Source organism: Mus pahari, chromosome 21 (genome assembly GCF_900095145.1).
Source record: "Mus pahari chromosome 21, PAHARI_EIJ_v1.1, whole genome shotgun sequence".
NCBI lineage: Eukaryota > Metazoa > Chordata > Mammalia > Rodentia > Muridae > Mus > Mus pahari.
In genome coordinates this window covers 46,859,422-46,869,811 of record NC_034610.1, presented here as the reverse complement: position 1 = coordinate 46,869,811, position 10,390 = coordinate 46,859,422, and the positions used below count along the sequence as shown (strand labels likewise).

At 42.4% G+C, this 10,390-nt stretch overlaps 1 protein-coding gene across 1 annotated transcript; it reads right to left on the bottom strand.

Moving 5' to 3' along the window:
- Positions 1-399: 399 nt before the first annotated feature.
- On the bottom strand, positions 400-1,587 carry LOC110338233 (trace amine-associated receptor 7b). The gene has a single exon (XM_021221512.1). It carries the CDS (start codon positions 1,534-1,536, stop codon positions 460-462), a length of 1,077 nt encoding a protein of 358 aa, XP_021077171.1. The 5' UTR covers positions 1,537-1,587; the 3' UTR covers positions 400-459.
- Between the last annotated feature and the right edge of the window lie 8,803 nt (positions 1,588-10,390).

Below are 10,390 nucleotides of genomic sequence, written 5' to 3'. Positions count from 1 at the left end.
AAGACTGGAAGGGAGGAGTCAGGAGGAACGGGATGCAAGGGTGATGGTCTACATACTTTGTGTGAAATTCCCAGATAATCGACAAAAATTATGTTGGAAGAAAAAGAAAAATACTACTAAGAGCTTTAAAGATAATATATTCACACTTGAGGGTTAAAAGTTTAACAAAAGCCAACCATCAGAATTTTAGAAAGATAGGAAAGGGGGCTAGCAGCTACACATCAAGGGAAACCAAGCAACTGTAAGAAGCACAAAATTCTGTGGAAAATAGTTAAATTTTTCTGATTCCATCACAACTAGAAATTAATTTAACACCTATTAAAGAACACACCATCTATATTTATGTCTTTGGGTCACAAGTAAAACATAATTCATCACTTAACAGTAACAGATCTGGGCACTCAGTCTCCCCATGATGTTCTGCTGTGAGTCTCTCCAATCCCCAACTAAACCAAGAATCTACACAGGAAACAAGTTGGTGGTTGAAGAATTCTCCCTCAAGATTTTGCCAGTGACGATGAGTTTGATGGCTTTTCGAAACCAAGGATAAAAGAAAGCATAAATCAAAGGGTTCATGGCTGAGTTGTAGTAAGCTATCCAAATTAGGATTTCATACACATACGTGGGCGTGATGAACCCTAGGAAGGCATCAATGATGGAGTCAATGAAATATGGCAGCCATGAAAGGAGGAAGGCAGCCACTGCAATGCCCAGGGTTTTGGCTGCTTTCCTCTCCCTCTTGGCCACNCTGTCCTTGTAGCTGTCTGATGCCCTGGCAGTCTGCTTGTTCATCTTCTCGATGTTCTGAGCCTGCTGTTTAGCAATGAGGAAAATCTTAGAGTAGACAGTTATCATCACAAGGGTGGGGATAAGAAATAATAGGAAGTTGATAAAGACCCAGGTTTGATTCACTGCAAGTTGACAGCCACCCACACAGGTGAGGGCACTCACTAGATCCTCCAGCCCAGCATCATTGGCTCCTGTGTAAAGGAGGGAAAACCCATAGCTGATGGACAGGAGCCAGGAGAAGGTGATGCACTTGCCAGAAACAGATGCAGTGAACCTGGTGGGGTAGGTCAGGGGGTCGCTGACTGCAATGTATCTATCAACAGAGATGAAGCACAAGTGGAAAATAGAACAATAGCAGAAAGATACATCAAAACAAGTGTGTAATTTACAGTAACTGTCCCCAAAGTACCAGCAGCCCTCCACAGACCTCACTGTGCTGAAGGGCATCACAGTCAGTCCCACCAGGAAGTCAGCACAGGCCAGGGATGCCACCAGGAAGTTGGCAGGAGAGTGCAGCTGCCTGAAATGAAGAATTGATGTCATCACCAGGAGGTTTCCACACACAGCCAGCACAGCTCCAAAGCCAAAGACTGCATAGAGGATGAGGCGAGGGCCTGGGGAATATGGGCTCCTGACACAGGATCTGTTCAGGTTCTCATAGCACAGCTCTGCAGATGTGGCAGAGAGCAGATCTCTGCTCCGGGTGCTGTCTTGGTCCCAGGGAAAACTGTCATCATCTGTAGCCATGTGTGCTACTCCAAAGATCCTCAGAAAATGTGCAGTGTGTAATTGCTAATGCATGTTATCTGTCTTAACATAAGACAAAGACATCAGTTTATATTTTCATTGTTTGAAAGTATTTCCTTCCTAATTCACAGTTAACTACTCTTATTATATGAGGGCTGTATATGTCTTACTAAAAAGTCTTTGCTTCATCTATATCCTCACATCCTTAAAGCACCAGTGTATTCTGCAATGCACATTTGAGCCTTTATTATTGAGTTTTATTAGCATTGTCAGCTCTACTTAACTAGCCTACGTTAATGCCCCAAGCATTTCTAACCCTCAGGAAAGCACCTAATGATGCCAAATGCAGTGTGTCCCTAGGACCGAATCCCCATGGTGTAAGGTGAGACAAGTGAGGGCTTGTCAGTAAGTGTGCTGTTTATTTCATAAACAATTTTCCCCTACTCGTATGCTACCGACAACTGTCCTTTCTGTATAATGTGGTTGAATGTGATACCTGCCCCAATAGAACTTTACCCAGAATATTAAGTTTTGTTCATTTATTATGGATGATCTTTCATCTTCATCAGAAATTGTATCATTGACTCTCATATTGCAAGTGATCAGAATTTCTTCATGAAAATTCTTTTGCCCTTCAAGGATTGGTATGTGTTAAAGAAATAAGATGTGGAGAACTGAGAACACCTACTTTCCTCCACTTTCAGCTCTGATATTTCTGATTTGGGAAAGTGAGGGCGTCGACTGCCAGCATTTGCTCATGGAATGAAGCAAGGAGGGTCTAAAAGCAAAGAGGAGTTTCCTTTCTGTGTATCTTGACTTAACAGACTTGCTGGAAAGATGCAGTAAGAATCAAATGTGGACGGAATCTTCAGCGCGAGAGCTGCTAATGAGTGCCTCCATTTATCTCGAAATTTCTCTTTTCCCCTCACAAGACACATTATAGAGTCTGCCTAGACTCTGAAAAGGGGTTTCTTTGGAATGTATGCACATTATTAGTACAACATTGTAAATTATACTTTAAATACTTCATATCAATATCTATCTAAAGTGTTTTTAATTGAGTATTTTATGTATTTACACTTCAAATGTTATCCCCATTCCCAGTTTCTCCTCTGCAAATCCCCTATCCCATCGCCCCCTTACCCTTCTTCTATGAGGGTGTTCCCCGACCCATCCACCTACTCCTGCCTCACTGCCCTAGCATTCTTCTACACTGGGGCTTCAAACCTTCACAGGACCAAAGGCCTCCCCTCACACTGATGCCAGATAAGACACCTTCAGCTCCTTCAGTCCTTCCTCTAACTCAGTCAATGTGTTCAGTCCAATGGTTGGCTGAGAGCATCCAAATCTGTATTTGTCAGGCACTGGCAGAGCCTCTCAGGAGACAGCTGTATCAGACTCCGGTCAGCAAGCACTTCTTGGCATCCTCAAATAGTTTCTGGGTTTGGTGTCTACATGTGGGATGGATCCCTAGGTGGGGCAGTCTCTGGATGACCTTTCCTTCAGTCTCTGCTCCACTCTTTGTCCCTGCATTTCCTCTAGATAGAAGCAATTCTGGGTTAAAATTTTGGAGATGAGTGGATGGCTCCATCCCTCAAGTAGGGGGCCATGCCTAAACCCTGGATATGGTCTCCACAAGTTCTCCCTCCCCTTCATAGGGTATTTCAGCTAATGTCATCCGCATGGGGTCCTGGGAGGCTTTTGCTTTCCTGGCATCTGGGACTTTCAGGTTGGTAGCCCCAGTTCCCCATCCCCATTGCTACACAGCTCTGTTCAATTTCCTGACCCTCTGTACATCTCCTCCATCTCCTTCCATACCTGATTCTCCCCCTCTTTTTCCCCTTCCCCTCCTCTTTTCCTCCCAAGTTCCTCCCACTCTCTACTTCCTTTGATTATATTGTTCCCCCTACTAATAGAACTGAAGTATCCAATTTTTTGTCTTCCTTCCTCTTGAGCTTCATGCAGTCCATGAGTTGTATCATGGGCATTCCATGCTCTTTGCCTAATATCCATGTATCAGTGAATACATACAGTATGTATTCTTTTGTGACTGAGTTACCTCACTCATGATGATACGTTCAAATTTCATCCATTTGCCTATCAATTTCATGAAGTCATTGTTTTTAATAGCTGCGTAGTACTCCATTGTGTAAATGTACCATATTTTCTTTACCCATTCCTCTGTTGAGGAACATCTGGGTTGTTTCCAGATTCTGGCTATTATAAATAAGGCAGCTATGAACAGAGTGGAGCATGTGTCCTTATTACATGTTGGAACATCTTCTGGGTATATGCCCAGGAGAGGTATTGCTGGATCTTCTAGTAGTACTATGTCCAATTTTCTGAGGAACCACCAGACTGATTTCCAGGGTGATTTATCCAAAGATTTTTCAACAATTTTTACTTTCATTAACAGGTAAATTCATTGCAGTTTTAAGTCAGCCAGCATGGTATTATTGTTTTTAATAATAATAATAATAATAATAATAATAATAATAATAATAATAATAAACAAAATAGTTTTTATTTGCCTACCAGAACAAAAAAAGGTTAATACACTTTGTACTTCATTACCTATATGGCACTATGCTAATAAAGCCACAGTTCGTTGGCTGGGAGTTTCCCAGTAAGTAGGTGCTGGCAGTGCACATGTGGGGATGGATGTGTGCACCCTCAGAGCCTTATAATGCCTAGGGGACACAGACACCCACTTGCAATCCCAATGCTTAGATAGGAGAGACAGTGGATTCCCAGAACAAGCGGGCTAGCTAGAACAGCAGTATTAGCAAGCTGTAGGTTCAGCTGAGTGACTTGCCTCAAAGAATCATGGGAGTGCAAGTATATAAGTGTCCCAGTGTTACCTGTAGGTTTCTACATGCCTGTGCGCACATATGGGCATCCAATATATGCCAAACATAAAGATGATAATTTTCAGTTCACTGTCCAACTAAAAGCTATCCATTTTGTTACTGAATATTTTTGCGTGTGGTTTTAGGAACATGTTATCAGTTGAATTGTAAGAATTTTCAATAGTATAATATCATTTTTAATATACATATCACGGTTAATGTGCATTTTTATGTCATAACTTCAAACATTTGATCATTTCCTTAGTTTCTATTCCTGTGACAATTATCCCAAAATGTGTATTTATATTTTTTAATATTAATATTTTGTCCAAGAAGTAAAACCAACCTTTTCTACTAATACTTGAACATCTGAAGGAAATAATTAAAATTTCATGAAGGATATGAATACTTAGTTATGTTTTTTAAACAGCCCAATACTTTATTATTATTTCTTTTCTTTTCAAGATTTTATTTATTTTATGTATATGAGTACACTGTAGCTATCTTCAGACACACCAGAAGAGGCCATCAGATACCATTACAGATGATTGTGAGTCACCATATGGTTGCTGGGATTTGAAGTCAGGACCGCTGTAAGAGCAGTCAGTGCTCTTAACCACTGAACCATCTCTCCATCCCCTCCAGAACAAGTAGGCTAGCTAGAACAGCAGTATTAGCAAGCTAACGTGAATTTAAGAAATTCACTATTTGGAACAACAATATGAACTAACCAGTACCCCCTGAGTTTGTGTCTCTAGCTGCATATGTAGCAGAAGATAGCCTAATCAGCCATCACTGGGAATAGAGGCCCCTTGGTCTTGCAAACTTTATATGACCCAGCACAAGGCAAGGCCTGGGCCAAGTAGTGGGAGTGGGTGGGTAGGGGAGCAGAGGTGGGGGGGAGGGGTATAGGAAACTTTTGGGATAGCATTTGAAATGCAAATAAAGAAAATAATTAAAAAAAATTCACTATTAAAAAGTGAATTTAAGAAATTCACTATTTCTTAAATAATCTATTCTTTTTTTTTTTCCATGTATTATTCTACCTTGTTGTGTTTAAACAGGGATCCTCCTGTCCCTGTCCCATGGTGCTGTAATTACGGGTGCACATGTCTTATGTAATCTTTACATGTGTGTCTTTGTATGGGTTTGTGCATGTGCATGTAGGTACCCAGGAAAGCCAGAATCCACTGGATTGCGTGTTGCAAGTAGTTGGGAGCTGCCTGATGTGGGTGCTGGGAACGGAGCTCTGATCTTCTGCAGAGCTGCCTAAGGTCTGCAGATCTTCTCAGACTGCCTAAGTCATAGCAGGAATTCTACATGGCCACCCATGTGGACCCTATTAATAATAAGGCATAACTCAGTGGAGTAATGCAGCCGACCTTATTTTAATACAGTCGGTAGCAAGAGCTTTGGCCACTACCTCCTAGATCCAGGTAATCAAACTGCCAATCGAACGACTTCGCAACTATCCTTTGTGCTTTATTAATTCTACTTGATGCTTTTGGGGTGCACACTGTCCCATTGATATCTTTTCGTCATTTTCCATAAGACTGTGAGGGGGCGCTGTTTCTCCAGATGCAAACTTTGGCTATTTCCACTTGACCGTGCTGCTGCTGCTCTCCAGCGCCCCCTCACCCGGTTTTTCACTCAGCTGCTGTGTGGCGATTGCTTTACATTCCCAACTTGCTTTTCCGTTCGAGGAATTCTTCTCACTTCTTGTACATTTCGGTTTCCGGTTGAAATTCCCTTTAAGTCCGTGTCTCGGTTGCGTTATCTAGGCTCCCAGCGGGTCCTTCTCCCCTCCTGGTGCACGGTCCTTTAGTCCCCCCGACATGTGAAAAGACTAGTCACTGTTTTTGAGGTCTGGGCTCCTTCCAAAGGACCTGCCTTTTCCTTGAGCCAAGTCTTAAGTGTCATGCATTTTAACAGGTGCTTCAGTACAATTGAGTGAACCTTTCTCAATGTTTACTTGTAAGTGGACAGTTAAAACACCATTTTCCACTTAGTTTCCATGGCCCTCACAGGAGTAGCTGCTGTGAGGTAAGAGTCATAGGAGAATATCCCACTCGTCAGCACTTCCATTCCCCACTTAATTTTCCCAACAGTCTCAGCTGTCCTGGCTGATGCTTCAAACACTGAGCAGCATCCACGGCTGTCTGTGTCAGGGTTGGAATTTATATGAGCTGTTGTCGAGCCCATGTAGACATTTCACCTTATGTCCCACAATTTTTATTGTTTTTTTTTTTCTTATTGATTGAATGTTTCTCTTCATTCAGCTAATTAGATATTTTCATTTTCATTTTGCTGTCTCTTTTGCCTCAGTGCCCTCTTTATTAGGCCATCTTTTCTCTGCTATCAGAGTTCCTCAGTCTCACGGCTAACCTCTTACTGTAAGAGATAACAGATCCACTGGTAGGTATCCTGTGATTCCACAATCTGCAGCCAGTGCAGAGAAACCAGCTTCTCCCACCCTCTCTAGACTCAAGAGCGGTGCACATTCCCTTTACAGTGAGTGTGGATGGACAAAATGAGGGGCTCCTGAAGTTAGGGACTGAATTTCTTTCTTTCTTTTTTTTTTGGGGGGGGGGCGGGGGTTGAGACAGGGTTTCTCTGTGTAGGCCTGGCTGTCCTGGAACTCACTTTGTAGACCAGGCTGGCCTCGAACTCAGAAATCCGCCTGCCTCTGCCTCCCGAATGCTGGGATTAAAGGCGTGCGCCACCACGCCCAGCAGGACTGAATTTCTTACAGGATTTTTTTTTTGGGGGGGGGGGGGGAGTAAGGGAGTGAGGATCACTTCAGACTCCCGGGAAGCAGTAACTGAGATGTAGCCAGCTCTCAAAGAAAGTATCTATAAATTGCCACAAAATTAAAGTCTGGCTTCTTTGTGGCTTTAGCCCAAAATATCGATAGTTTTCAAATATAGAATTTCCATTTTTTAAAAATGTTTCATAGGGGCTGGAAAGATGCTTTGACGATAAGAGTGTGCTGCTTTTGCAGGTCTGCGTCTGGCTCCCAGTATCCACATTAGGTGATCCGAACTCCCTGTAACTCCATCTCCAGGAAACTGTCTTCTCTTCCCCGTAGCTACTTATACTCACATGCCCACACCCACACAGCGACAGGCGGACATGTGCAAAGCTAAAAGTGCAATGAATCTGTAAAAGAAATGGCTTAAGGCAGATACTGTAGCACACAGGGAGGAAAGACAGGCAGAGCTGGGTTCAAGGCCAGCCTGATCTACATAGCCCCAGGTCAACCAGGGCTGCACGGTGAGACCATATTTAAATAAATACTTCTATTAAAAAAAAAAAAAAAAGACCGGGGATGTGTGGTGGTGGTGGTGGGGGGAGAAACTCAAAATTGAATGCTGAGATTTCATCACATTAAATGGCTTTTGCCAACAAAGGAAACAAGAGTAGAATAACCCACTACCTATACATGGGAGGAAAATCTTGAGCAACTATTTGCCCAAGTGGAACTAACATATGGTTTTACTGTACCAATCTGAGTGTTCCTGAGGAAAGGCAGTCAACACTCAATCTGGATCCCAGGGTCTTTCCAGCTCTACTGCCAATAGCTCTAATAAAGAACTAGAGCCGGGCGTGGTGGCGCACGCCTTTAATCCCAGCGCTCGGGAGACAGAGGCAGGCAGATTTCTGAGTTCGAGGCCAGCCTGGTCTACAAAGTGAGTTCCAGGACAGTCAGGCCTATACAGAGAAACCCTGTCTCAAAAAACAAACAAACAGAAAGAACTAACGTTGATGTCCACTAGCAAACCGATAGATTTAAAAAGCATGGTGTATATCCACCATGGTGTATATTGTTCAACCATAGAGAACGAAATCCTATCATTTGCAGAGAAATGGATGAACTGGAAGATAACAGATTAGGTGAAATAAGCCAGGCACAGAAGGAAAAATATGTTATGCTCACTCTTTCTGCGGAAACTAAAGGCTGTTCTGTTTGAGGGAGCACCAGGTTGGGTCCTGGATCTCTGCAACCTTCATTGTAGTCCGGAGGTTGCACACAGCAGCTGCCATCATGCTGCTAATTGAATATATTGAATTACACCATGAACACTGCGGATACTGTTTAGCTTACCAGAAAAACAGAAAGTTGAGAAGCTCACAAATGTTCAAAGAAAGAAAGAAAAATTCCAGACTGCTGAAATCTACTACAAATGGTGCGATGAATCTGAGAAGATGCAAATAGGAAACATGATCAAGATGCATGAAAAGAGAAACCGCTAACTGAAGGATGAGGGACGATGGGGCTCCACAGAGAAGGACGTGCCTGGCAAGGATGCATTTAACACAAACAAAATCTAAAGCGCAGGCTCAGTGGTCGATCTATAGACACAAAGACTATCCAGAGAGAAACAAAGGGTTAAAAGCCACAGGGGAGTGAAGAGAAAAAGGAACTTGCAAAGAAGGTGTTTCTGGTGTCAGCTTTGCTAGAACACCCTGCTAGAAACCCCACTTAAGAAAGTCTCAGACCCCAGACCCCAGCATTTTACTATACTAGGGTATATAATCCTTGCAAGACCAAGGGCCTCTCTTCCCAATAATGGCAGACAAGGCCATCTTCTGCTACATATGCAGCTAGAGACACAAGGTCTGGAGGTACTGGTTAGTTCATATTGTTGTTCCTCCTATAGGGTTGCAGCCCCCTTCAGTTCCTTGGGTACATTCTCTAGTTCCTCCATTGGGGGCCTTGTTTTCCATCCAATAGATGACTATGAGCATCCACTTCTGTATTTGCCAGGCACTGGCATAGCCTCATAAAAGACAGCTATATCAGGGTCATGTCAGCAAAATCTTGCTAGCATGTGCAATAGTGTCTGGGTTTGGTGGCTGATTATGGNATGGATTCCTGGGTGGGACAGTCCCTGGATGGTCCTACCTTCTGTCTCAGCTCCAAACTTTGTCTCTGTAACTCCTTCCATGGGTATTTTGTTCCCCATTCTAAGGAGGAACGAAGTATCCAGACTTTGGTCTTCCCTCTTCATGAGTTTCATGTGGTTCGCAAATTGTATCTTGGGTAGTCTAAGATTGGGCTAATATCCACTTATCAGTGAGAGCATACTATGAGAGTTCTTTTGTGATTGGGTTACCTCACTCAGGATGATACCCTCCAGATCCATCCATTTGCCGAGGAATTTCATAAATTCATTGATTTTAATAGCTGAGTAGTACTCCATTGTGTAAATGTACCACATTTTCTGTATCCATTCCTCTGTTGAGGGACATCTGGGTTCTCTTTTTCTTTTCTTTTTTTTTTTTTAGATATTTTCTTTATTCAGGAAGCAGGAGTGGGTGGGTTGGGGAGCAGGGCAGGGGAGGGTATAGGGAATTTCGGGGTAGCATTTGGAATGTAAATGAAGAAAATATCTAATAAAAAATTGTTGGTTTTTTTTTTTAAAAAGTCTCAGAATTGCCTGGCTGTGGTGGCGCACACTTTCAATCTCAGTGCTCACAAAGCAGAGGCAGGCAGATCTCTGTGAATTCCAGGACAGCCCAGTCTAGAGAGCGAGTTCCAGAACAGCCAGAGCTACACAGAGAAACCCTGTCTCAAAATCTGAAAATCAGAAGAAATAATTTATCCTGAAATAAAGTGAGTGAACACACACACACACACACACACACACAGACCTCTGTACAAATAAGGAAATAAATGAATTAATAAATGTAATAGCTGTTAAAAATGACTTCAATAGTAATGTGGACAATTCACTAGAAAAAAAGTACATGAATGACTGACATGAATATGAAAATAGATTTGTTTTCTTCATAGTTCTATAAATATAATTCAAAGCATGACTTTCCTTCTGTTATAAAATGACAACATTCTATGCTGATTTAACAAAGGGGGTTCAGTTGAATACAGTCAAATGTGCTGATTAGGGGGATTCTTGTTTAGGTTAAGTAAAGAAAAATTTAAATGACAGTTCTTACAGAATTTACCATATCTCAATGCCAATACAGATTTTGGAAAATGACCG